The following is a 27,408-nucleotide window of genomic DNA, read 5'->3' as shown; positions in this document are numbered from 1 at the left end:
CTAATTCTTTGATGGCTCTCTTTGTTTCTTCATTGATCACTAACAAAAGCAGTTTTCCTAACTCAATGGAGCCTCTTGTGTCATTTTGATTTCCCTGGAAAACCATGTGTGAGATATAGGGTTCATTTTTTTTTTTTAGCTACAAATAAACATATCACATATCATATATGTACATATGTGGCATGCATTGTGTTATATCTTCTAATCATTGTCAATGGCGTATCACATTTTAATGCTCCTTTATATGATTATCAATAGGTTACAATTACTCAGAGTACATTATATTTGATTCCATTGAGTATATATGACACTTACCATTCCTGATATTTTCTTATTTTTCTCTCTCTCTCTCTCTCTGAATTAGCTTTCTCAGGTATATCTTTATTCATTTATTCTTGGATTTGGTCAGAGTTCCTCTGCTTTTCAGTTTTGGAATTTGTTGTTCTGGGAAGCAGGCTTTGGGGGGGTTCCCCAGACTGGGGTCATGGTGGGGCAGCCAGGGGTCATGACATTTGAGAGCCAGATAGTCTGAGTTCGGTGCTCATTCCTTTACTTGCCGTCTCTTTGACCTTGAATCATTATTTAACCTCTCCGTGCTTCAATTTCCCCATCTGTAGAAGATAGTACCTACCTTATACAGTTAATATGAATATTAAAAATTTGATCATTTTCAAGTGTTTAGACGAGTACCCAGCACACAGCCAGCACCGTAGAAGAATTCCTCCAGCGTGTTAGGAGCCTAGGTTCCCTAGGAGCCTCTCTGCTCCCCCAAATATACTTTCTGTACCTTTCCACCACTTAGCTAACTGCTTCTTGTTTTGCAGAACCTCTCTGCGGAAAAACAACCACTTTACTTTCCATTCTGCTGCCTGAGACGACCACATCCTCCTCACTCACACCCCAGCCTCCCATGGAGAGCTCAGGTCAGTATGACTGGGGGCAGCGGGGTCTTACAAGCCTGGTTTCGTCGTGGGGAAAGCCTCCCTTGCAGGTGAGAAGGCCCCCAGGGCTGGCAGGACCACTTTCACCTTCACCCAGACCCCCAGCTCAGTGCCCAAATGCGAGAACATCTTGAGTGGACAGCCACACACCTGTATGAGACCCAGCTGCTTACAGATCACTGCACTGGACAGTGGGGATAATGACAATGAGGGCCAAGATCTATCACCAAATGTTTGTATTTACTTAACAAAAACCTCTGTAGTGCTTATAATCTGTCAAGTAAAGACAAGATAAAGACACTTGACAAATAGTATCTCACTGAGTCTTCATAAAGACCCCATGAGATAGATGTTATCATCGACCCCATTTCGCAGAAGGAGAAAGTGAGACCCAGAGGGGAGAGGTACTGCTCCCAAGGCCACCCACAGATACCGTATAGTCAAACCAGGGTTTGACCCCAGCAATCTAGGTCCAGCGCTGAGCCCTAAATGATTTCACTGAGGGTTGTCCTGTGCATTCATCAGAAGGATCCATGAGGTACAGTATCAATGTAATCTTCCTCGTTTCACTGAAGGGGAAACGGAGGCTCAAGTGAGGTAATTTGTGCAAAGCCCCACAGCTGGTAAGTGGCAGAACCACGATCAGAACCAAGGTCTAGCTCATTCCCAACCCCAGACTCTTCATGCCTTATCAACCTGGGACACAAGGAGAGATGACCCTTCCCTCAAGATGTGTATCACCAACGGTCACGCAGGAAGTCCCACAGCACTCCTCATGAGACATAGACTCTGATGCCCTTAAAGACCCCCATCCAGGGAAGGAGAGGGCATCCCCAAGGCAGGTGCAGCTACTGGGTTGTTACCTTCCCTCAGACATGTGTCCTTTACACACACACACACACACACACCCCCACTGCATAGAGCCTCACACAGCCACACGTTCCATCTGAATCAGGCAAGTCCATGAATCCTGGCGTTGAGATATTCCGGGCTGTCTTTAACCAGCTGGGGTTTGCCCTGGGAGGATAGTGGTAGAGTCAGCCCTGTGAAAATCTCAATATTTCAAAACCAACTTACTTTGCCCTGACTTTAATTATAACAGTAGACACACGCCATGCTGTGTTTTAGGAAGAAAGGTGTGCCAGTAAAGTTTGTTTGGACACAAGCAGTAGAAACCCATAGAGCTAATTTAACTGTCAAAAATAAAGAGTGGCCAGGCCTTGAAGGACCAGCTGAAGCCCCAGGCACTAGCGAGGGCGGGGAGCAGAGTGGACCCACCCCCAGGACAGAAAGAGGTGGACAGTGACCTCAGAGAGCACTCCGCGCCTTCTTCCCTGCTGGCCATCATCAGCACAAGGTTCGCCTAGAGGGAAAGAGAGTCCGTTGGCCAGCTCGGTCCTGTGCCCACTCCAAGGCCAAGGCAAAGCAGGGCACCTGGGCCACAGCCTCACCAAGACCGCAGTGAGCAGGGAGGATTGCTGGGCAGGGGAAACCACAGATACCCACCACCGAGGATATGACAGGTGACCCCCTCCCAAATCAGATGGGCAGAAGGAAACCTCCCAAAATTATGATGCTTGCCCTGGGAGCTCTGAAGGGGGAGTTATTTTAAGGGATACAAAAGAGCAGTGTGGCACAGGCACCAAAGCTGTGGTTATTTTGCCATCCCTGCAAATCTGAGCCTTTGTTCCACATGGGGGCAAGGAGGATCGGGCGTGGGATGGAAGAAAACTGTGAACCCCATTACTCCGGCTGATGGTGTGTCTGGGTGCTGAGCCCAGATTTCAGTGACCGGCTGAGAGGCTGAGACCAGGGGATTCCCAGACGAGTCCTCGGCCCTGGTTGGAAGGGCAGTCCGTGAGGTCCAGATGGTCAATATGTCAAGGTCAGAGAAAGTTCACCCTCTGAAAACCAGGGAAACCAATGTACCAAGTGACATGCATCTGTTCAGAGCTCGGGAGTCCCAAGTTTGAGTCAGAACACACACACAAACCAACCGTGTTCCTCTCAGTTGTTTTATGGCTCACCTGACATGAGGAAATGGGCCTTGGGGTTAGTGATTTTATAGTAATTTTAAAAGAGAACAGTCCAGAAAGTGTTTGTTGGTATTTGCCGTTTCCATCCCAGGGAGGGGGAGCTGATTCGGACGGCTGATATCCAGAAAGCAGAAAAAGACAATACTTTTCAGTACTCTAGTTTCCCTTGGAAATTGCAAATTCAACCTCTTTGGTAGTAATTTTGTGGGTACCAAGTGACCTGAGTGTCCCTATAACCCTTGCATCTGGATGGACACATCCACCGCCCCCCTCCCCCGCCATCCACTCCTTGGCTAAAGAAGGCTGAGGAAGTATTTAGTTTGATTGTTCCACCAGCCGTCTCCATCCCAATGCCTTGGGCCTCTGTCCTACTGCACCAGAATGAGATTTGTCTGAAGGAATTGGCTCACATTATTATGAAGGCTGACACGTCCCAAGGCCTACAGTTGGCAAGCTAGAGATCCAGGAGAGCCTATGGTATAGTTCCAGTCCAAAGGCAAGGAAAAAACCAATGTCCCAGCTGGAAGGCAGTCAAGCAGGAAGAATTCCCTATTACTCGGAGGCGGGGCAGGTGTCAGCCTTTTGTTCTATGCAGGCCTTCTACTGATTAGATGAGGCCCACCCACATTAGGGAGAACAGTCTGTCAACTCAGTCTGGTGGTTTTTAAACACCCTCCCAGAGATACCCAGAAGAATGTTTGACCAAATATCTGGGTGTCCTGTGGCCCAGTCGAGGTGACACATTAAAAACCATGACAAGTAGGTATGGGGTGACTTCAAGACAACAAAGACGCGTCTGCTTGGAAAAATCTTAGAAGATTTTATTCATGTCATGGCTGGACCCCAAGAGAGTTAGAGCCATGGTGTCTGCTGCCCAGTTCCCAGGGTCACGTTTCTGAAGAAATGCATACTTCTTGCAAAACAAGTAGAGAACATCAACAATAAAAATCAAACTTCCTCCCGTTATGTTTTTTGAGTCTCCTCCTGTCACCGTGACAGCCAGGAAGGAGCCATTCTGACCCTGTGACCTTCATCCTTTATGCAGGGATGATCAGCCTCTGTGAACTCCGAGCATCTTGGCACCTGACTCCTTCCTTGACTAACAGCTCAATTGTCCAGAGCTCTCAGCTTAACAACTAAGACAGTAATTCCTACCCTAACTATCCGTTTAGAGTGTCCTGGGGAGCTATTAAAAAAGAAATTATTAGTCCCTACTCTCAGAGATCTGATTTAAGCTAGTTTGTACGTTAGTGTTTTTTTTTAAAGCTCTCCGGGTGATTCTCCTGTACAGCCAAGATTGGGAAGGAGGGAAAAGCTAGACATCCTACAAGGACGTTTGGGAGAGATCTGATTCTGTCTGGGACCACAGGGCAATGCAGAATCGGAATGGCCATGGGCTGCTGTAGCTTCGAATGGCCTGAAATCAAAGACCGGACCTTGAACTACCTTGAGAGCTGCGACTCTTTGTCCAGGCACCTTTATCTGGGGCATTGGCTTTCGGTATCGAAGCCCAGATACGCATAGAGAGACATAATGTTGTTCTCCCTTTTCCGGGTAAGCAGGTGAATATAAGGGGACATATAAGAGTGAAGCTTTAGAGGAGGACCATCCGCCAAAGAGAAAGCTCTCTCTTCCAACAGCTCTGTGCCCTCGCACAAATGCCAGCCTCATTTGTGCAGCTGTCAAACGGGACGAGAGCCTCTGAGGTCCTTCTGGGTCTGACGTCTGTGCTCGGAGGGACAATATGGCGCGAGACAAAGAGCTCTTGACTTGGAATCTACAAAGCAGAACAGGGAGAACTGTATTGCCCTGCCGAGCTCCCAGGGCTCTGCTCAGAATCCAGTGAGATGAGATTCCAGAAAATCATCTGCACGTCCGAGGGTCTGTCAGAGAAGGCTAGCTGGTGCACCCGTGACCCCGATGTCGGTGGGTTAGCACAGCAGACGCTTACGTCTCACATCACCATCCGGTCCGGCTCCAGTCCTGCGGGGATGAGACTCCTTCCCTCTCGTGGCACTGTCTCCTCCAACACGTCTTCCAAGGTCACCAAGGAATAGGAAGAGAGAGGTGGAGGATAATACAGAGGATTTTTTTTAAAGGTTTTATGTTATTTATTTGTGAGAGAGAGTGAGCACAAGCAAGGGGACCTGCAGAGGGAGAGAGAGAAGCAGGCTCCCCGCTGAGCAGGAAGCCCGAGGTGGGGCTCGATCCCTAGACCCTGGGATTATGACCCCAGCCGGAGGCAGATCCTTAACCCACGGAGTCACCCAGGCACCCCAGTGCAGAGGATTTTATGTCCTATGTTGTGTCCACTGCATTCCACGAGACAGACTCAATGCGTGGCATCCATCTAACTGCAGGGGATTCTGGGAAATGTAGTCTTCCCGGTGACCCAGGACAAACATGAACTCGGTTTGATGAACACCTCACATTGTCTTACCACACCTCTGTAAGACTCTCTGTGTGTACGCCTTTTACGTGCTATTTAAATGTTAGCTATTAATAGTAACATGATGCCTAATAGTAATATCTCACATTCCTGGATGGAGGGGAAGGTAATAATTATGAATGGCCTTTATTTATTGGCTGTTCTGAGTTAAGAGTAATGTTAGACATGCATGTCATACACGAATAATCCTGAGACACTTGAGGCACAAGAAATATCCCGTTTCTTTCATTTGCTTAATCAGATCAAATCCATCTTCAAGCTCTCATTTTCCAAGGTCAGTACAAATTCCAGTGTCATTCGCCTGGGGTGCCTCCCCACTGTTTGTGATCTCGTAAGCCCAGGGGTTACAAAGTCTTCATGATGGTGCTCGCTTCGGCAGCACATATACAAAGTCTTCATGATGGGAAGAGGCAGTGACTTCGTCCACTGTAGCTGCCACACCCCCGGCCCTGAACAGGTTGGCCAGGTGTGCACAGTCCATAAGGAGAGAGAGGGTTCCTTCGGAGACATTCTTATGCGCTGGCAAAGGTGATCCAGGAGACCACAGCCGTGGCCCTCAAGCACCGAGCATAGTGCTCACCTGCCTTCGTCTGAGCTCTCTGCCACCCCCCGAGGCTGTGTCCCAGCCAGCCCCAGTCTTTCTCATTCCCTGGGTCCCCATAACCGTGTGCTCTCACAGACCTGGGACATCCAGCCTCCCACCTCGGGTTGCCACTGTCCTCAGTAGCTACAAGCAGCAGCCTTCATCCCCATTTCTTTGAGACAATCCAGCTTGGTTGTCTCAGTCCCAGAGCCAGGAGTCTCAAACTCAAGGGGCCAGGTACAGGGTGTCGATGAGCCAGACAAGGAGAGGGGGCTGCTATGAAGAACCCGAGTAGCTGGGCCCTGTCTCAGGGGGGCAGCCCCTTCCCGGCCCCGTTGATTGCCACATGTGCAAAGAATGCGTGCCTGGTGTCAACAGACTTTCCAGGGATGCCAGAAACCCAAACTTTCGTGCAAAATCTCCTGATTTGTACATGTTGGCAGCTGATTTGATTTTTTTTTTTCCAAGACACTCTGCAAGCCCAAACAAAACACGTCTGCAAGCCAGATGTGGACCAAAGCCTGAGCGCTTGTTCCGGCCGCCCGGAACTTTCGAAAACATACTTTATTTGGGGCTGTCTCCTGGGGCTATTGGCAACTTCTCTATTTTTCTCCGAAACATAAAAGCTTGACTCCCTGTGCAAGACAGGGGAACCCAGGGCTCAGAAGACAAAGGCTTGGCTGCCCTTCTAGTGAGGGGCAGGGAGGAGATGATGGCTATCATAGTTTGAAGTCTATGCTATCCATGGAGAGGCGGCTGGGGACGGAGGGAGGCAGAAGGAAGGAAGGAGGAAAGAAGAAAGTAGACATAACAATGTTTTAAAAACTCTGCCTGCATTAACTCATTAAATCTCCATTTAAGGTTGGGGCGCCTGGGTGGCTCAGTGGGTTAAAGCCTCTGCCTTACGCTCAGGGCATGATCCCAAGGTCCTGGGATTGAGCCCCGCATCGGGCTCTCTCCTCAGTGGGGAGCCTGCTTCCCCCCCACCCTGCGTGCCTCTCTGCCTACTTGTGATCTCTCTCTGTCAAAATAAATAAATAAAATAAAATAAAAAAATAAATCTCCATGTAAGGTGGACACAGGTAGGTAGAAAGGCAGCTTGTGACCAGCCTTCGTGCCAGGCTTCATGATTTCCTTGCCAGGGGGGCGGGGGGTGGGGAAGGGTGGGGGGTGATGCACGGCCCAGCAGAGTGGCGGGGGTCGAAACTTGAGCGGTGAGAGCCGCCCACTCTCAGCCTTGGGGAGCCTCAGACAGACTTTGATGAGGTCCATGGGGACCAAGTGAGCGGCAGGAGAAAGGTGGGGGGTTTTCAAGAAGCAGGGGGGCCCTGGCCAACTTAGCTGAGTGCACGCCAGAACCCCAGAGGGGTCGGTCCCTGAGCACCAGCGCCTTGGCTGAACACGTTCTACCTGCTGATTCTTTAAAACGTGTGATCTCTACATGCCCGGTTCCAAGGGAGTGCGAGGCAATTATGATACAGGGTTCGTAAAACATAAAGCAAGAGCTCCAAAGAGGAGCAGAGAGGAGACGTCCCTGTCCCTGGAGATGAGCCGGTTTTTGAGGCTGGGCCCCCACTTTGTCAGTTTCCTGACAACCCAACAAAAGAGGAACCCCTGAGGCGTGTGGTTGGTATCCTCTGACAACCAAAGGCACACTTGCTCGTGAAGGAAGACAGACGCTTGGTGAGAGCCAGTCAGAAAGAGGAATTTATGGTGCGGGAAGTGTCTCTCGTGCTTCCTGTTTTTAGTCTGGAGTTTCTGAGAGGCAGACCTCACGAGGGGGTGGCCACGCAGGGATTGAGGTGGGGACACAGTCCAGGGGCAGGCTACGGAGAGGGCGCTGAAGGGCGTCCAGCTCCGAGGAAAAGAGAAAGAGTCGAGGAGCTCGTGGAAATGCATTCAACCCAGCTGTGACCAAGAAAGGCTCAGCAGTGCGGTTGGGGAGCCCTGAGCCCAAGTCAGGTGCCCCAAGGGTACAAGTCTTGGAGGAGGAGTGTCACAGTGGCTGGGAGTGTGGCCCCGCACCAGGCGATGGGCTGCAGGTGCCCAGCCCCGAGCACCCCCTGCCACCCTGGCCAGCTAAACTCTCCAACCTGCAGTTGGAGACAGGCCAGGGGCCTCCTCACCACTCGCATGCTTCCCGGATGTCAGTGGCTCATTCTTGTACCATGCTCACGCTTTGACACGCCAGCAGACCACGGCTGAAGAAAGAACGATCTCATGACGCTGGTTCCAGTGGCAAAGAAGACTTCATTCAAGACAGTCACACCAGGGGACGGAGATGGGGCTCGACCCCAAATGACACAAGGACATCTGAGGAATTACAAGCCCATGGACTGCAAGGGGGTGGGAAATCAGTCTGAGGAGACGTGGGGCGTCTAACGGTGTTCTGCTCAAGCTGGGCCAGGCCAGCAGGATTGGGGGAGGGACAGAACCAGGGCCAGGGCTGGGGTCTGGAGGGGAAGCTGGCTTGGCAAAGCCTGAGTTCAGTTTGATGAGGGGACAGTCTGTCCCTTCCTGTCCCATCCTTGATCTGACATGAAATTGACTTGAAATTTAGGAACACCTATTTTTTTGAACACATCAAGATAAGTGCCTAATTATTCAGGTTTTAGGACGGCATGAGTGTCCCCTAAAACAGCCCCGTGAGCCACCTTTGGAATACCCACGGTGCTCTGGGGAACGTGGGTTTTACAGAGAACAGGGAGGTGCTGATGGAAAGGCTTATTGGAGAGCTGTGTGCTGGCTGCCTGCTCTAAGTTGATCACTTTGGGGCACCTCTTGGGGCTTATAGAAGGGATGAAAGATGGTCTCAGGGAGAGCAGACGTGGGGGCGAGGGTGAGGCTGGGGTCGCTGAGCTCCAAAGCTCCTGGCCCCAGTGCTCCCCTCACCCACCCCTGCTGCCCAGATGCGGAGCTGGACCTCCAGCGGAGCGTGCAAGCCGTTCTCCGGGAACTCAGCCCCCAGGCCCCAGCCCTGCAGAACAACCAAGGTGAGAGCCAGCAGGCAGCCTCTGTCCCACTTTTTCTCAGCCACCTCCCCAGCTCCCCGTGCGAGCAAAATTCCTCTCGACCCTCTGGACCTGCACGACCTCCAGACACGTGGCCCCAGGTGCCGAGCTCCAACCCTCGCCAGCCCATAAGCCACGCGCACACTCTGGCCCACTCATGTCCCACATCCCTGCCTTTCCACCCCGAGAATGCACCGTCTTTGACGGGCAGTGGAGCAGAAATCCTCTACGTGGGACAAGCCCTCCCCACCGTGTCCCCAGAGCCAGGCGCCCGGCTGAGGGGTCAGATCTGTAGCCAGTCAGAGTCACAGTGTGGGGCTCCAAGGGCTCCGGGTCCTGCTCGGGGGGATCCCCTCTAAGAGCCTGTGTGCTGGGGTCCCCTCTGTCCTGGCTAGGCATGTGGAGATGGTCCCTGCACAAGAAGGTCGAGAGAGATCCTGGGAAGAGTCCGGTGCTCGTCCGTATTCTGCTCCGAGAGCTGGAAAAGGTGGGTTCTCGGGCTTCAGGGAGGCGGGTGGGGGGTGGGGAGGAGGGAGAGAGAGGCCAAGCCTGCTGGGGCCTCAGTCCCATCAGTGCTGCATCCCCTCTCCCCCAAACTCTGGTCCTTTGTGGACCTCCTGCGTGATTTTCAGCAGCTCTGTCTCCCTCCTCTGCTTCTCGAAGGAATATTTTTTTTTCTTTTCTTTTCTTTTTTTAAGATTTTATTTTATTTATTTGACAGAGAGAGATCACAAGTAGGCAGAGAGGCAGGCAGAGAGAGAGGAGGAAGCAGGCTCCCTGCTGAGCAGAGAGCCCGATGCGGGGCTCGATCCCAGGACCCTGGGATCATGACCTGAGCCGAAGGCAGAGGCTTTAACCCACTGAGCCACCCAGGCGTCCCGAAGGAATATTTCTTTACGCAGACTCCCACGGTTTCCCGTGACTTAGCGTATTTCAGAAAGAAACTTTGTACCATGGCCACACATGGAAAACCCCCACTTGTGGGAACAGAAAAGGCAGATAAACATAAATGCAGACCTATTAAAAATGTTTCAAAATTGTTCTTGTACCTCCCCAAAATGATCCCCTCCCCCATGCTCTGTGTTTTATCCATTTGGGAGATGGTGCTCTCGGGGCACCTCCACGTCCTACTGCTTGGCACCAGCTCCTGTCCCGAGTGGATGCCCCCCACCCCCCCAGGCTCTCCCAGCCTGCTCCACCCCTATGCTCCCTCCCCACCCCACCCCTTCCTTGCTGGGGCCGGCTGTGCCCTTTTCCCTCCCCTTGGCGGGGTGGGATGCTTGCCTTCTACCCCAACTCCTGCCCACCCCACCCCCACCCAACGTGTGCCCTGCTAGGAGGTGGTGAGCCCCCCTCGAGCCCCAGCCCAGTAAATGCCCTGCGGTCTCCTGTTTTCTAGGCGGAAAGTGAAGACCTCCGGCACGTCATCATTCCCTTGCTGCACACTCTGCTGTACGTGCTCACTAAGGTGAGCTAGAGCGGAGGGCCGGGGGCATCGTGAAACCCCATAAGCACCAGGGCCAGACACTGTCTTCTCCCTCAGAGGATGCCCGTCTCTGCCTGGGCGAGCCTAGAACTCTTGGATTGCCCGCCCCAAACCGGCTTCTCCATTATAGCTGCGCCCTCTTCCTAATACGTGGAGGGGTGTCCCGGGGCGGAAGTGGGGGAAGCGGGGGAGGCGGTGTGCGGCATGCACGAGAGCCTCGAATGTCAGAAGGAGGTCCTCGGCATTGCTCCTGTGTGCACTGGGGGCCATCACTGACCCCTGCACAGAGGAGAGACAAGCCATGGAGAAAACGTCTTGAAAACAGGAACCAGGGTCTGTGTCTAGTCACAGGGGGTGGGAGTGGGCAGCGAGGGGGATGAGGGGCGTGATGAGCGGTCCAGGGGCTGCTGGAATCCAGGGGCGGGATGGCGCTGGGCTGCAGCAGGGCAGGAGCCTGGGGCGTGGGTGGGGAAGGGGAGCCCCCGGGCACTGCGCTGTGAGCATCGTGCCCCCAGGACAGCCACGCTTGGAGCCTGGAGCTCTGCAGGAATGAGGAAAAGGGTGCTGAGGGGGGTGGGTTTGCTAGCAGAACAGGGGGAGATGGATTCCCGCCACAGTGGACTGGAGCAGGGTGTCGGGAGGTGTGTCATGGGCGCTGGGAGAAGACGCTGGGGATGTACATTTGGGAGGGAGGTGTGAGCCCAGGTCTGGCTGTCAGACCCGTCCTTCCTCCTCTCCGTCCCACTCTCCCGCCCCGTCCAGAGCCTTCTGACCTAGGGCTCCAGGCGCCTGACTCCTCCCTCCCACCCAGGCCACCGGCATCACAGAAGAGCTCTACCGGAGAACCTACAACTTTTGCACGAGGTTGCTAACCCTGCCTGCCCCCTACTGCACGGTAGCCTTGGACTGTGCCATAAGGCTGAAAACAGAGACTGCTGTCCCAGGTAAGAGGTATCCCAGGTAAAATCTGTCCCAGGTAAGAGCTGTCCCAGGTAAAACCTGTCTCAGGTAAGAACTGTCCCAGGTCAGAGCTCTCCCAGGTCAGAGCTGTCCCAGGTAAAACCTGTCTCAGGTCAGAGCTGTCCCAGTAAGAGCTCTCCCAGGCCAGAGCTGTCCCAGGTAAGAGCTGTCCCAGGTAAAGTCTGTCTCGGGAAAGAGCTGTCCCAGGTAAAGTCTGTCTCAAGTAAGAGCCGTCCCAGGTAAAACCTGTCTCAAGTAAGAGCCGTCCCAGGTAAAACCTGTCTCAGGTCAGAGCTGTCCCAGGTAAAGTCTGTCTCAAGTAAGAGCTGTCCCAGGTAAAGTCTGTCTCAGGTAAGAGCCGTCCCAGGTAAAACCTGTCTCAAGTAAGAGCTGTCCCAGGTAAAGTCTGTCTCAAGTAAGAGCCGTCCCAGGTAAAACCTGTCTCAAGTAAGAGCTGTCCCAGGTAAAGTCTGTCTCAGGTAAGAGCTGTCCCAGGTAAAGTCTGTCTCAAGTAAGAGCCGTCCCAGGTAAAACCTGTCTCAAGTAAGAGCTGTCCCAGGTAAAACCTGTCTCAGGTCAGAGCTGTCCCAGGTAAGAGCTGTCCCAGGTCAGAGCTGTCCCAGGTCAGAGCTGTCCCAGGTCAGAGCTGTACCGGGTAAGAGCTGTCCCAGGTAAAGTCTGTCTCAGGTAAGAGCTGTCCCAGGTAAAGGTTACCTCAGGAAAGCGCTGCCCCCGTTTAGACCCAGCAGCAGCGCCTCATGGTCTTGCTTTCTGTCCAAGGTCCCTGGAGCTCGGAAGTCCCAGCACCTCCTGTGGAAGTGAGGAAGGAGGGCCGGGGACCAGGGGCTTGCTGGCTGAGGTGGTCTGCTTTGCAGGGACGCTGTACCAAAGGCTGGTCATTGCCGAGCAGAACCTGACGAGTGAGCTGTACCCCTACCAGGAGAGGTGAGTGGCCCCAGGAAGGCTACTGCCTTCTGTCCCCGCTAGGTGTTGGACTCCGTGACTGTTCACTGAGGGGGACCAGGCGGGGTGGGGACGAACCCCAGCAGAGCTTCCCGGCCATGCCGTGTGTCCAGCCGTGGGGTGCATTGTCAAGGGTGGGCGGGGCCTGGCTTCTCTGGGGAATCCCCGGAAGCGGGGTAGGTCTTTCTTCTTGGGCTGGCTTCTGAGCCGTCCTGCCCCCGTGCAGAAGGTGACATGGACACTGAACCACTCTGGAGTTCTGTTGTCCCACCCACACCCTGCCCTTGGCCGTGATGCAGCATCAACCAGCCACGCAGCCAGAGGCAGCCCCAGGGTATTTACAGCTCAGGCCACGAGCACACCGTGGATTCTGGGGCTCTGGTCTGTGTGTGCCCGGTCCTTTATACAAAATGGAGCAAATGTTGCTTGTCGTGTTGGGAAGAGGGGCTGATGGAGTGGGGGTGCCTTGCCTCCTGCCCTGCAGGTGCTACTGCTGAACGAGACCCGGAAGGGGCAGATTGGGGTGCAGGGAGATGGAGGGACCCAGAGGAACTGGCAGCCGGGAAGGGGAGCAGGTGCGGGAGGCTGGTTTTTTGGGTGTGATCAGGAGATGGGAGGAGATGGGGTGCACTCAGGGTCCAGAGCGCCTTTGGGCAGGAAGGATTTAGGGTCCCTCCTGGAGGATGTCATCAGTGGGCCACAGAGCTAGGGGAGGGAGCAGGATTTCGGTTGGGGCTTACCTGAACATGAGACTAACCTAGCCCTCTCCTCCGCCACCACCCCAGCAGGGGGTAGCTGCTCCTGCCTGCTCCGATGTGCCCCAGTCCCCACCGCTCCCTATTGCCATCCCCCTCCTTGACTGTCAAACTCCCGGCTCCTGTGTTTGCAGAAACAAAACACCTGGGGGCTGCGAGGCTCTGAGGGTGCCCGTCCGGGGGCTCTCCTCCTGGGGGTCCCCCTCACCGGCGCCCCCTGCCATCTCTGCCCTCAGAGTGTTCCTCTTTGTGGATCCAGAACTGGTATCTCCCTCCGTGTGCAGCGCCCTGCTGCTGGAGATCGAGGCGGCGCAGGTGCAGCAGACCCCAGAGGCCTGCATGCGGCACGTGGTCTCCCACGCCCTGCAGGCGGCGCTCGGGGACGCCTGCCACGCCAGCGCCCTGCAGAGCAAACTGAAGGTAATCGCCCGCCCCAGCCCTCCTGGGCTGCTCCGTGTGCCGCCCACACGAGCACTCCTCCTCACCCTCCCGCTTCTCCTGTTTTCCTACCACCTTCCCCTCAGTCAGAAAGGGGGACACACTCACAGAGGAAGATCTTGGGTGGGGGGAATGCAGTTAAACCAAAAGAGAAACAAAAATCCCGCAGGCCTGTCCACCGAGACATACTAGCAGTGACCACTGTGGTCTGTTTCCTGAACCAAACTGGCAGCACTCATCATCGTAGCGGCCGTGGAGTGAATGTCCACTGTGTCCCGGGCACCGCGCTAAGTGCTTCACGTGTATCCCATCTTAACGTTGTGAAATGGGTAGAATGACCCAAACGGGCACAGAGAGGTTGCTGACCTGCCCGCGGTCACACAGATACAAACGGACTGAGTTAGAATTTGAACCCAGATCTCTGTGACATCAGACCTACGTTCTGCCGCTACCCAGCCCTGCTCCCCCACCACTCCTTTTTAACAAAAGGAGATCCCAATCTCTGTATATGGTTTTTATATACCCCATGGGTGTGTGCGCCTACATAATGCCGATTTCCCCTATCCCACTGGAAATACGCCACATGGGAATGTTTTCCCTGGAAAATACGTAGCCCTGATGGTTGCACCATATTCTCACCTCTGAGCGCGCTGTTAGTTATTTAACTCGCCCCCTGCTCCTGTCCGGGGCATTTCGTTCCTTTCTCACGCTCACCTGCTTGCGTCCTAATTTCTCTGTCTGACTCAGCCTGGGCCGCTGTGCACAGCCAAGGCTCCAGTAGGTTAGAGATGCTCAGCCACGGGCTGTAGCAGGTGCAGGACTTCTTCGAGGGGGACAGTGCCACCTGGGGCCGTGCGTCCCGCACCGGGGAGGCTGCTTTGCAAAGGCGGGTGTCGGGGATTTCTGGAGCGATGTGCGGATGAGGCCAAGCAAGGGGCCTGGAGACACAGCTTTGGGGGCCAGATCTCGCCAGATCGGCAGTGGGACTGGAGACGAGCCGCATCTCCTCGGGGTCAGCTGTCCCTCTTGTCTCCAGTCTCCTGAGCCCCAGAAGGAATTCACCCACAGCTGATTCTGTAGGAATTGGAGTTATCCTGAATTACCGCGAGGGGCCAGACCTTTTTACTCCCTTCCACATCTGCTAGTTATTGGGAGTGGACTGTCCTTAGGAGCGGGGCGTGAGCGTGGAGGTGGCTTTCTTCAGCGGAGGTCGACTTTGGCAAGAGGTTCAGCTCACCGTGGACAGCTGTCATCGCTCCCAGTAGCGGGGCTCGGGTGTGCCTCGGTCCTGAAGGCGGGGGATCTGGATAGTCACATGCATTTATCACACCACATGGTGTCAGAGCCAGAGTCATTACAATGGCCCATAAGACCCTCTGAGCAAGTGTCCTCGATTATATCCTCTGGCTGTCTTCCCTCAGTGCCCCCCCCCCGCCACTGAAGGAGCTTGTCTCCTGGCTTAGAGGATGTGGGGTTCTAACAAGGACACAGGCAGGCCCACCTCCGTTCTGCGCTAGAGGTCTGCCAAGGAGGGTCGTGGCTTCCCGATTAAGGGAGAGCACATCATTCTGACCCGCTAGGACTCCAATAAATGTTTGCAGAACAAACAAATAATGCAATTAGAGGAATATATGAATCCGAGTTGGAAAAGGCCACAGGGTCCGTTTCATCTTGGTGCTTAATTTATAAATACATTAAATATTTGCTGAGCACTCACGACGTGCCAGACATTGTTCCTTCTAGATGCTGGGATCCAGATAAAAATTCCTGTCCTTGTGGAGTTTATATTATAGTGTATCTCTTTCTTTTTCCGTGTGTGTGATAATAAATAAAATGTGCAGTATGATAAATAACAGCGAAAGGGGGAAATGGGCAAAGAAGGATGTGAAATTGGGAGGAGGGGCTGAAATTTTAGATCGTGTGATCAGGGAAGTCTCCTTGTCAGGTGACTTTTGAGTCAAGTCCTAAAGGAAGTGAAAGAGCGAGCCATGTGGATATCGGAGAGAACGTGCCAAGCATCCGGAACAGCCAGTGCAAATGCCCTGGGGTGTAAGCGTGTCTGGTGCGAACAATAAGGAGACCTGTGTAGCCAAAGCAGAGTGGAAGAGAGGGAGAGTATAGAAGATGGAATCAGAGAGCAATTGAGCTGGTAGGACGGATGCCGTGTATACTAAACGAAGCAGGAAGCAGCCATGCTTGAGAACATGGAACGCACAGAGAGAGGCTTCCAAAACCTGGTTCCATTAATTTCCATTAAGGAGAAGGGCTCAGCTTGGTGCTTTACCCCTAACTTCTTTAACACTAACTTCCCTTTTTTAAAGAGAGAAGGCAGCAGGGGTGCCTGGGTGGTGCAGTTGGTTAAGACCCAGCTCTTGGTTTGGCTAACGTCTGACCCTTGGTTTTGGCCCGAGTCGCAAGCTCAGGTTTGTGAGATCGAGTCCCGCAATGCCCTAAAGTGAGCCCCTGGTGGGAGCCCCACGTCTGCTTACGGTTTTCACCCCCTGCCCCCTGGTACTCATGCATGAGCTCTCGCTCTAAAATAAATAATGAATCTTTTAGAAGGAGAGAGAAAGAAGGCAAGCTCCGAGCTCTAAAGCTTGGCGGGCCTCAGTACCTGGCTAGAATTTAATAATAGTGCCTTGTGATGGTTAATATTCATCTTAGTTGTTGCAGGTTACCCTGAGACACTAGCCTTTTTATATAGATAGAGCAGCAACATAAATTGTCCCTCTGAAGTCATTTTGAACCAAAAAGAAGGAGCTGATCGGAAGACAAATGGCAAGTAAATACTAGCATGGTATGTCAAGATAGCGCAGGAATGACAGAAGTCCAGGGAATAATCAACTGTTTCTTGAGCAACTACTATGTGGTTGAAGATGTTCTAGGGGCTCCGGGTGCAGCTGTGACCAAAGGCCTGCCTTACCGGAGTTTGAATCCAGGACAGTGATCCCTGCCCCTCTGGGGTCCAGACTTTGCAGGGAGCCACGGGGTGAGGGACAGGGGGGACCCGCAGGTGCAAGCAGCTTCAGGCAATGTCAGAGCTGGGGGGGGGGTGGGTGGGTGCTGGGCCGGGACCCAGGCTCTGGCGCCCCTTCCCGGCAGGCCTGCCCTCGCCGCGCCCTGGAATGCTATTTCCACGCCGTGGTGGCCGCCGTGGAGCAGATGGCCAGCGAATCCAACCCGAGCCGGGAGGGACACCTGGAGAGGCTGGAGGAGATTTACTGCTGGCTGCTGGGGCCGGCGGCGGCCGCCAGGGGACGCTGCTGCGGTAAGCGGGCGGGGGCAGCGAGGGCCCGCAGGGGGGCGCCAGAGAGCAGCGCTGCGCCTGCCCCGCGGGGCTGAGGCTGGTGGGAGGCTGGGAACTTCGAAGGTGGGGGGCTGAGAAGGTGGGTGACTTGGTCACAATGACAGCTAACCCTGCCGGGCACCACCTCTACCCCAGCTGCTGTTCGAGGCACCTGACATATATTTGAATATTGCATGGATTAATCCTCAGAGTAAACTTCTGAGATGGAAATTACTGTGCCCCTCATTTTACAGACCAGAAGCCTAAGTTAGAAAGAGGCTGAAAGACTTGCCCAACATCACCCAGCTCCTAAGAATCAGACCCAGGCTGTGTTACAGAAACACAGCAGCGGGAAAGGCGTCCTGGCCTGGCTGTACTTCTGGCCTGAGGTTAGCGGTTAGGGACCCACCATGGGAGGAAAGGTCCCGAAAGACACTGAGCTGGTCTCTGAAAGGTCCTAAGGGTCGAGCCAGGAAGTTTGGAGGAAGCGGGGGGCCGCTAAACAGCCTCGGGCGGGGAGGGGACAGGTGCGCTGTTGGGCCCTGGGTAAGCTGATGGGACAGAGAGGAAGCCTGGGCTGGACCATGTGGGAGAGAGGGTCTCTGCACCCCCTCCGGGCCTTACAGGAGCTGGAGCGGGGAGGGCACAGGGGAATGTCACAGCCCTCCTCCTGCCTTCAGGTGACCCCCTGCAGGACCCACAGCCAAGCATCCCTCTGCCCAGCCCCCACATCTCCTTCCACCTGTGGACCGACGAAGAGCAGCTCTGTGAGTCCCGTGCCTCGCACCTGGTTGGCGGGGAGCTGGCTGGAAGGAGGGGTGTGTGTATGCGTGTGTGCGTGCGTGAAACCGTCTTCACGGGTCTGTGTCCATCTGTGACTGTGTGTACTGTGTCTGCATGTCTGTATGTGTGTCCGCATTCTGTGTGTGTTCACGTGTGTGCTACTCATTGCCTGAGTTCTGCTTATGCGGAAGGACCCATTTTCTCCATGTCAGAATAGTTCAGTGCATTAGCCGCTGGCCTCACGGGATTAGGAATTGCCGCATGCCATGCTGACCCTAATGGGTCTTAGGGACATAATGAATGTCCCTAAGAAGGAGGCAGTCATGAAAGAAGTTACCAGAGAGACCCAGAGAGACACTTCTGTCCACACTAGTGTTCCCATGCAGCTGTCCCCAGCCCTTCTCCAGCCAGGCAGGGGGTGGGGGCACAAGGGTGTGGATCATGGCGGGAAGTGCTGGGCTAGTGAACTGGGTCCAAGTCCTGGTACTTCCGTTCATGTGCTGGGTCACCCTGGACTGACTCAGTTTTCTCATGGGTAATAAAATGGAAGTAGATTAGAAAAGCCTAGAAGTCTTTCCTGGAGGAGGTATGGTCTGTTCTCTATGTCCCCGGGGAAGCTACAGACAGGGGGAGGATGGGAGGAAGCCAGTGAGTGGATATGATAAAGAAGACTCCAGGGTCAGCTAAGTGGGAGTTACTGAGTGAGGATGACTTCTTTACTGCAGGACTTCTCAGAGCCTTTAACATGCTTACTGATGGAACTCAACTACAGGTGGCAGGAATATTCAGGGTTCTCCATCTTCGTTGGCCACAGAACCTTTGTTCCTTCTTGGGGCTTCTATTGGGCTGAATGGTGTTTGAGAAACCTGGAACCACAGGCCTTGCTGGGGTGAGGCCCTGCCAGCCTCCCGTAACTTCTCTGCCCTAACGGTCCCCTTGTTCTCTGCATCCCAGGGAAGGAGCTGGTCCTCTTCCTGCGCCCGCAATCCCAGTTGCGCCTCAGTGCCGATTTGGAGGCCTTGGATCTGCAGGGCCTCTGGCCAGACCGGGAGCTGGCCCGGGCGTCCATGCTGTCCACTGACAGTGGCATCGAGCGGGACCTGCCCGTGGGGGCTGACGAGCTTCCTGTCCCCGGCAGCCCTGAGATGGAGCGTGCCGGGCTGCAGCGCAAAGGAGGCATCAAGAAGCGGGTGTGGCCCGCCGACATCTTGATGCCTGCGTGCTGGGACGGGCCCCAGGGACTGCACCGCAGGACAGGCCTGCCCGGCGGGGATGGGGGGATGCTGCCGGGGGTCTCCCGGCTTCACACGGCCAGGGTGCTGGTCCTGGGGGACGACAGGATGCTGGGGCGCCTGGCCCAGGCCTACCACAGCCTCAGGTAGGGCCCTGTTGCGGGGGAGCTGAGGGGGGGGTACAGCTGGGGACGGGGTGGGAGGGCCTGGCCAGAATTCAGCAGGGGCGCGGTCAGACCCCACCATCGCCCAACAGCGGGCTCACCAGCTCGGCTCTTTGCCATGAGCTCCGTAATCCTTGCCACCGCCCCCGCCCCTGAAACAGACGTTACTGTACGCATTCTATAGCTGAGAACACCGGCTCAGGGAGATTGGGTGCATCGCTGCCCCCACCACCACCCCGCCCACCGTCTAAAGTTAACGATCAGAACCGGGATGTGGAATTGTCCGAAGCCGCAGCACCTGCCCTTACCCCTGTGCTCTGCTGCCCCTTGCCAGGAAACGGGAGACCCAGAAGTTCTGCCTGACCCCCAGACTCAGCCTGCAGCTCTACTACATCCCCGTGCTGGCGCCTGAGGTGGCCGGGCAGGGCAGGGAGGGGCAGGGGAGGGGGGACGTGGGGGAGGACCGAGGGGCTGTCCGCAGCAGGGGTCTGGCTTAGGGGCCAAGCAACCACATCCCTGACTCCAGGGGCTGGGACCGTCCTTCCTTAGGATGCAGGGCCAGGAGAGCCCTTCCAGGGCAGGTCTGTGTTCCAGGACCCCCAGACCCGGGCCCTGGAGGCTGAATGTCCCCTCCTGGGGGCAGCCTGCCCATTGCTGAATTTTGTTTGGCTTTTCTAATGGAATTCATTGGAAGCTTCTCTTCAAACAGGGGCCACCTCTCTCTCTCTCTCGCTCTCTCTCTCTCTCACATACACACACACAGGCACGCACGCAGCACACTTCCTGGGTCACATAAAAGGAAATTTCAGGCAGTGGGAGCCCCCTGATTTATTGGGGGATGGGGGACAAGCTTACCCTTGCAGCTTTGCATTTCTGCTGTCCCACTCTGTTTGCTTTTCAGGGCACTTTAAACTCAAAGCAGGCCTTGTCTCTCGACTTCCAAGGCTCATGGTCATGTTTCGATGTCCCTGGCAAACGGCCCTCCGTCCAGGGTGTCCCAGCTTCACTGGGAGAGTAAAACCCAATCGTCTTCACATGGCAGAGAAAGTGAGAGAGAACCAAGAGGTTCAGTGATTGGCCAGTTTGCCTAGGGGACCCTCTGGCTGGGAAGCAAGTGCCTGGAGACCGGGCCTGATGGGTCTGCCCCGTCCCCCTGTTCCCAGGAGCCGGCGACAAGCAGACATTCGGAGCTCCGAGAGCTGGCGGCGTTCCTGGGCCGCGCAGACCCGTGGTACCAGAGCACCGTCAACACACTCTGCCCGGCCATCCACAAGCTGGCAGAGATGGTAGGGGAGATGCGAGGGCAGGGGGGAGGAGGGAGGGGCCCATTTTCAGATACCACCCTTGGCTCTCGGCCTCGAGTCAGCCCCGGGGTCCCCCGGGAGCACAAGAGAGGAGCCCTAACCAGCTCGTGCCGGAGCTCTTAGCAGGCACCTGCTTGGGGGTGGGGAAACACTGGGGAAAAGATGAGCAGAACATTCCCCCGTAAGCGTATGGGCCGATTTGTTCCTTCTCTTCTGAGGTTCCTGGGACGGTTTCTCTGTGACTGTAAGAGCCCGTGCTTCCTGAGTGCTCCCACGGGCCCGACACTCAGCAGCCCTACCAAGTACAGGCCCGCTTACGGGTGGGTGCTAACGTTGCCATGTCCCCATTCTACAGATCAAGCCCCCGGGGTGCAAAGAAATTAGGTAACTTTTTCCGAAGTGGCGAGATGAGAGATAGAGTCCGGCTTGGAACCAGGGAGCTTGATTCCAGAGCATATGCTCTTGACCACAAAACCAGGCTGTACCCCCAACCTTCCTGGGCGGGGCGGTAGGGAGGGAGCTCCCATCTTTTACTGACTTGAAAAGGCCTTCATCTATTAGGAGAATCTTTTTTATATCTTTCCAGTAAACTCTACCTCCGTGTGGGGCTCAAACTCGCGACCCTGAGATTAAGCGTCTTTTAGTTCGGGGCGCCTGGGTGGCTCAGTGGGTTAAAGCCTCTGCCTTCAGCTCAGGTCATGATCCCAAGGTCCTGGGATCTAGCCACGCTATTAGGCTCTCTGCTCGGCGGGGAGCCTGCTTCCTCCTCTCTCTCTGCCTATTTGCAATCTGTCAAATAAATAAAATCTTAAAAAAAAAAAAAAGAAACATAACATAATCAGAATACATACATCTATCTGTTTAAAAAAAAAAAAAAAAGTGTTTTAGTTCTCCTGACTGAGCCAGCCAGGCAGGCACCTCTCCTATTAAGAGACTTTTAACCTTTTGGGGGTTGCAGACATTTTTTTCCACTTTGTTTACTTGCTTGTCAAGTTCGTCAGCAGCGGGTTTTGACTTACAGAAGTTCGCTATTTCTATGCAGTCACACACAGGACTTTATTCTTTGTGATACCGGAGTCCTGCTTCGAGAGGTCTTCTCCACAGACTGACTTATATCCAAGATTAAATTAATATTCACCGATCACTTCCCAGAACTTTTCAGGTCTTGGTTTTTCCATTTACATAACCTGCCTGGGATGGATTTCAGGGTTGAGTGTGAGGCATGCAAATTGCTTTTTTCCCAAATGCTCAGCCAGTTGTCCTAAAGCTATTTATTGCATGAGCCATCTTGCCCCGTCAGTCTGAAATGCCAGTTTTATCATCTACTAAGTTTTTACAGATGCTTGAGTTTATTCTGGGACACTGACTCTTTCTTGTCAATCCATTCATTTCCGGCCACGTTAGCATTTTTTAATTTAATAGCTAGCAGGGCAGGCCTATCCCCTTACTCTTCTTCTTGGAAACCTTTCAGACTGTGTTTGTTTCTGTTTGTTTCCAGATAAATATTATAAATGTGGTCAAGTTTTTTTTTTAATTCCCCCCCCTCAGGATTTCGATTGGAATTTGGAGGTGAGTCAGCCTCTTTTAGGGTGTTATGCACCTTGATTTTAGGTACCTGATTTCTGACTTGACAGTCTACTTGATTGGGGTGCTTTCTTGTACCTTCTCGTGGAGGTGTGGGGGGAGGCCTCCTTCCTGAGTTACCGCTTACCCAAAAAATGTCTTTGTGTATGCCCAGGAGACTGTTTAGCTGGGTATTGAAATACTTTTTCCTCAAAAATTGGAGGCTGTTAGAGGAGGAATATCTTACTTGTGCTCTCTCTCTCTTTTTTTTTTAAAGATTTTATTTATTTGACAGGGAGAGCACAAGTAGGCAGAGAGGCAGGTGGGGGGAAAGGGAAGCAGGCTCGCCACTGAGCAGAGAGCCCAATGTGGGGCTCGATCCCAGGACCCTAAGATCATGACCTGAGCCAAAGGCAGAGGCTTTAACCCACTGAGCCACCCAGGCACCCCTTACTTATGCTCTTTTGTCAGTAGTCTTTATTTTCATGCTGGGACATATGTGGGATTTGGGGCCCTCCCTGCTCTCCTTGCCCTCAGAATTAACAATTTGTACCACCGCAGTGCTTCCTCCCAAAGCAGTTTCCACGTGAAGAGACTGGAAACAGTGTAGGTGAGGACAGCCTTGTTGGAGTACCTTCCCTGTTCCTCCGTGTGGCCTTTCTGAAGGGAGCAATGTTTCTATAGACCAGACGGGAGAGTCAGAAGAGATGTTCTAGGATCAGATAGGGGTTGGATGAGATAAACTCTAGCTGCTTTCCAATTCTGGTACTGTGTAAGCATTCTGGGTTTCTTTTTTTTTTTTAAGATTTTCATTTATTTATTTGACAGACAGAGATCACAAGTAGGCAGAGAGGCAGGCAGAGAGAGTGGAGGAAGCAGGCTCCCTGCTGAGCAGAGAGCCCGATGCGGGGCTCGATCCCAGGACCCCGGGATCATGACCTGAACTGAAGGCAGAGGCTTAACCCACTGAGCTACCCAGGCACCCCAGCATTCTGTTTATCTAAAAGGGAAAAAAAAAAATCTGATGGTTCTGCTTTATAACCATAGGAGGAAGGTGTGTAGGACATGACACTAGTGTTTTTCCAATAACCCACAAATGTAAATTAATCTGTTGATATATGAAAATACCCCAAGAGCTGAAGGAGACAGCAGATCCCCTCACTTCTCAAGCCCCAGGTCGCTTGGCCAGTGAGTGGCTGGAACCCAGCCCAGACTCGGTGATCGTTGGCTGTAATCTCAGCATCTTGTCTACCCCAAGCACCGCACTCAGTGCCTTTGACCTAGAGGCACGCCAAGTGTCTTTGTGCAAGTGGAATGAATTGAGGATGGACTTACCTGGATTAAGAGTGGAAATGAGGGGGAAGGAAAGGGTTGGAGTGTGTTTGAGTGCCCAGCTGGATTAGTGCCCAACAGAGGGCACGTTGGGACCATTAGAGTTTCTCTGTTACCAGAATAGCAGCCCCCACAACTGTATGGAGCCCCCACAACTGAAGGCCTTCTCTGACCCCTCACAGCCCCCTTCCCTGGACACATCCCGGACTGTGGACCCCTTCATCCTGGATGTCATCACCTACTACGTTCGCATGGGCACCCAACCCATCTACTTCCAGATCTACACTGTCAAGGTCAGTATCCCCCACCCTGGGACTCCGTGGGTAGCACACCAGCAGGACCCTGGGATGCCAGCCCCAAACACCCTGGCTCTGGGGAAATGCAGGGTACCAGGGCATGAATCACAGACTCGCTGGTCTTGGTTGTTAACAGTTGCAAAATGAAGGCACACATCTCCCCCCTCGTGAAGCCTGCCCCTCGCCTGACTTCTGGAACCTTCTCTCCTGCTTCTCCTCCTCTGCGACCTTCAGGGAGGCTTCCTTGCCCAGCGGCCCCTTCATTCTGTCTTTGCTTTCCATACACGCCCCGATGCTTCTGCCTCCAAGGCTTTGCTGATGCCGTGTCCTACCCTGGACTGCCCTTCTCGACCCCACATCATCCCCACCCTTCATCCTCACCAGCCCTCACCTCTGCTCCTCTTGCCCCCCAAGCGGGTTCAGGCAGTTCTCCTCTGTGTCCACAGTGCTGTGGGGACAGCCCTTGCTTTTCCCTACGGCTCTGTCACATGCCCGCCCTGTACATTGCTCCCCACCGAAACTGTGCGTCCCTGGAGAGATGGGTCCATATTTTGTATGAATCTGATTTCTTTTTTAAGATTTTATTTATTTATTTGACAGAGAGAGATCACAAGTAGGCAGAGAGGCAGGCAGAGAGAGAGGAGGAAACAGGCTCCCTGCTGAGCAGAGAGCCTGATGCGGGGCTCTATCCCAGGACCCTGGGATCATAACCTGAGCCGAAGGCAGAGGCTTTAACCCACTGAGCCACCCAGGCGTCCCATGAATCTGATTTTTTTTAAAGGTTTTATCTTTAAATAATCTCTGCACCCAGCATGGGGCTTCAACCCACAACCCTGAGATCAAGAGCTGTACGCTCCATCCAGCGAGCCAGCCAGGGGCCCCTTGAATCTGAGTTTTGAGTCTCCTACCACTAACACAATAAATGGTGTATGTGCAGGTGTGTGCGTGCGTGCGCGCATGTGCATGACAACGATGGATCCGTGTGGCACTGTCGGGCCGGCGGGGTGCCCGGGTGTGGGGTCAGAGGCCCTGTGGGGTGGCAGAGAGTCCACAGCCTTGCTGGTCCCTCCACTTGCTAGTTCTGTGGTCATGGGCACCTCAACTTTCCTAAAATTCGTTCTGTCCGCCTATCAAGAAGGGACGATGAACTTCACCAGACTTAAGGGTGTCGTGAGGCTTCAAATATGGTAAAGCATGGGGGGGAGGGGCAGGGCAAGGAGGAGGGCACGGGGAAGATTCCAGAGCAGGCAGCTGAGATGTTGAATGACAGCCCAGCTTTGCCGCCTGTGACGTCGGGCAAGTCAGTGCATATCTCTGAGCCTCAGTGTCTGGGGTCCTAAAAGGGGGGTCAATGAGACCTACCCCCTGGGACTGCTGAGGGGTTTAAGGAGGTCACATAGGTCAAGGGCCTTTCTCAGGGTGTCCAGCGCAGAGTAAGGTCGCAACAAAAGGGACTCTTGGGACCCCTCCCCCACCGGGTGTTGGTCCCTTGTGCCCCGTTCGCCCAAAGACCCGGCCTGCGTTCCCCTGGCAAACGTCTGTGACAGAGCTGATGTCCACAGGCATGTGTCCTGGGCTTCTGCTGGGGCCCCCCTGCTAGTGCAAGTCCAATGTCTGTTTCCATGAGTCCCCACTCCGTGTTCTGGGGGAGGCCCCGCACCGCCCCGTTCTGTCCCCCGGAGGTTTCTGGGGGCCGCCTCTGGCATTCCTGTCTCCTTCTGAATTCTCCTTCCCTCGGCATCCCACGGTGGGTCTTCCCCCCTTTTGAACTAAATGAGGAATGTAGGCCCTTTCTTGGGCTTCCGAAAGACAATACAACACAAAGCAGAGCAAATGGGAGAAACCTCTCGCAGCGCAGGTAAAGGGAGTAAACGTCTTGGCACCACAAAGGAAAGGTTAGGCCCCCATCCACGGTCAATGCCTTCAGCCGGAGGCCCCAGGAGCGCACCTGCCCCCATCACGGATCTGGGTTTATGGGCGCGGGCAGCCACGGGCAGAGGCCACTAGAAGGAACTTATTGTGTGGCTTGGGGCTCGAGTTAGGTGATTTGGGGAGGTGCCCCCAAAGCGGGACTGTGCCCCGGCCCCCTCTCCCGTGGCCACTCTTCCCCGCTGCGCTACCCAGCTCCCCTCAGAGGCCCCCTCCTGCCCCAGATTTCTGCCCCCCACTGCCCGTAGTGGCTCAGCTCCCCTAGCCCTTCCTTCCCAGCCTGCCTAGCGATGCAAGTCAGGAATGTGCTTCCCCTCTCTGGCCCTCACCAGACACAGCCCCATTCTGTGCCCCCCTCCCCCCTCCCCATTAGACAGTAGTGGGTACAGGGGGTTTCGAGACCAGCTTCTTCCCCGATTTATCAAGTTGTTACGTGGCTGGAGACATGTGGACCACAGGTGCAGGAAGTCACTGAATGTGGCTCCGAATCTAGCATTAGCAGGATGGTGGGGGACCCAGGCTCTGGGGGAGCAACTCACGGCAAAGCTGGCCTCCTCGCAACCTCCTCCCGCCCCCCGACATCCCTCCAGATCTTCAGGGACCTGAGCCAAGGCCCCGCAGAGGACATTTTCCTCACCGAGCTGAAGGTGGATGTCCAAGACTCCAGACTCCCCAAAGGTGAGCGTTCCCCCCTCCCACGGGGGCGGCTTCAGCTCCCCCTCAAGTCCCGTTTCCAGAAAGTCCTCCCGCCTCTCACCTCCGCTGAATACTGGATGCCCTTGGCTCGGCCAAGCCTGCCTGGACTGGTGCTTCCTTCCATGCAGGGGGAGATGCTGCCAAGATTCAGGAGCGCAGCTCGCCCCCAGTGAGGTGGACAGCGGGGCGGGAGGGGCAGGAGGGGCAGGAGCCCCCCACCCTCAGCCTCTTCTCTCCGGTCCCTCAGATGGCTTTTCCCCCAGGAGGAAGGGCGCGGCTGAAGGCCCGGGGGCCGAGCTGTCCATCTGCTACCAGAAGGTGCGTGGCCGTGGGCGTGGTCAGAGGAGTGGGGGCGGGAGGGGGTGCTGCAGGGTAGAAGCAGGTGTCGACGTGCAGCCCGGAGCAGACAGAGCCGGAAGAACTTTCAGCCCCTTTTCTTGAAGCTTCCCCCAGGCTTCTCCCAGCCTTTGGAGAGTTTTGCAGGGACGGGCAGATTATAGTCGGCCTTGCGTGCAGCCCAGGAGGCCGTCTGATTTCAGGAACGGGCGGCTGTCCCTTCGCTCAAAAATCCCTTCCTCCCTGGCCGACCAGACGCTCGAACTGATGTCATCAGAGACATATTCCCTTGGGTCTGGGAGGCCGAATGTGCTGCCCGGGGCCAAGAGTCCTCTAAGCCTTTCTCCGCCAGCCCCTTGTTGGACACGAGTGACACAGACAAGAATCTCAGTCAGGGCAGGGGCGGGAAGCAGGACTGTCGACACGAGGATGCCCAGGGATAGGGCTCTTCTGAGGACCCCGTCTGTTTCTGCCTCCCCCCTCCCCAGGCCCTGCTCAGCCACCGCGCCCAAGTGGTCACCGGTTCCCTGCGGGCCACTGGGCTGGTCCTGAAGGCCCTTCCAACCAGTGACACTGATGGTGAGGAGCGGGGCAGCAGAGAGAGGCAGAGAAGGCACGACAAGCGGGGTGGACGGGGGAGGAGACAATGACAGTCGAGTGACAGTAGACGGGGAGAGCCGGGAGAGTCGGGCCTCCCACCTGTTCCTGAGATCCTAGAGTGAGGTTGAGTCGCTCCTGGTGCTGAGCCCAGGGCCGGCCAGCAGGTACCGGGGCGAGGCTTGGGACGCACCATCAGGCTCGTCACCAGCGGGGAACGTACCATAGCCGTGGCCTCTGGCTACGCCCTGTAGCCTGATGAGACACC

General features: G+C 54.7%; 1 protein-coding gene across 1 annotated transcript in view; it reads left to right on the top strand.

Moving 5' to 3' along the window:
• The window catches only part of PIK3R6 (phosphoinositide-3-kinase regulatory subunit 6), a 50,159-nt gene that overhangs the window by 14,742 nt on the left and 8,009 nt on the right, over positions 1-27,408 (top strand). The window contains exons 2-17 of the mRNA XM_080825759.1: positions 825-923; positions 8,919-9,002; positions 9,416-9,507; positions 10,420-10,488; positions 11,318-11,450; positions 12,342-12,411; positions 13,421-13,604; positions 16,725-16,890; positions 17,589-17,675; positions 18,646-19,069; positions 19,422-19,500; positions 20,251-20,373; positions 23,469-23,579; positions 26,102-26,189; positions 26,455-26,525; positions 27,032-27,122. Coding sequence (XP_080681885.1) covers positions 911-923; positions 8,919-9,002; positions 9,416-9,507; positions 10,420-10,488; positions 11,318-11,450; positions 12,342-12,411; positions 13,421-13,604; positions 16,725-16,890; positions 17,589-17,675; positions 18,646-19,069; positions 19,422-19,500; positions 20,251-20,373; positions 23,469-23,579; positions 26,102-26,189; positions 26,455-26,525; positions 27,032-27,122 — 1,885 coding nt within the window. The 5' untranslated portion in view covers positions 825-910. The remainder of the gene's footprint in view (positions 1-824; positions 924-8,918; positions 9,003-9,415; positions 9,508-10,419; positions 10,489-11,317; positions 11,451-12,341; positions 12,412-13,420; positions 13,605-16,724; positions 16,891-17,588; positions 17,676-18,645; positions 19,070-19,421; positions 19,501-20,250; positions 20,374-23,468; positions 23,580-26,101; positions 26,190-26,454; positions 26,526-27,031; positions 27,123-27,408) is intronic.

This window comes from Martes martes, assembly GCF_963455335.1.
Source record: "Martes martes genome assembly, chromosome: 16".
In the NCBI taxonomy this organism is placed as follows: Eukaryota; Metazoa; Chordata; class Mammalia; order Carnivora; family Mustelidae; genus Martes; species Martes martes.
The sequence above is the reverse complement of the archived record's forward strand: the minus strand, read 5'-3'. Positions and strand labels throughout refer to the sequence as shown.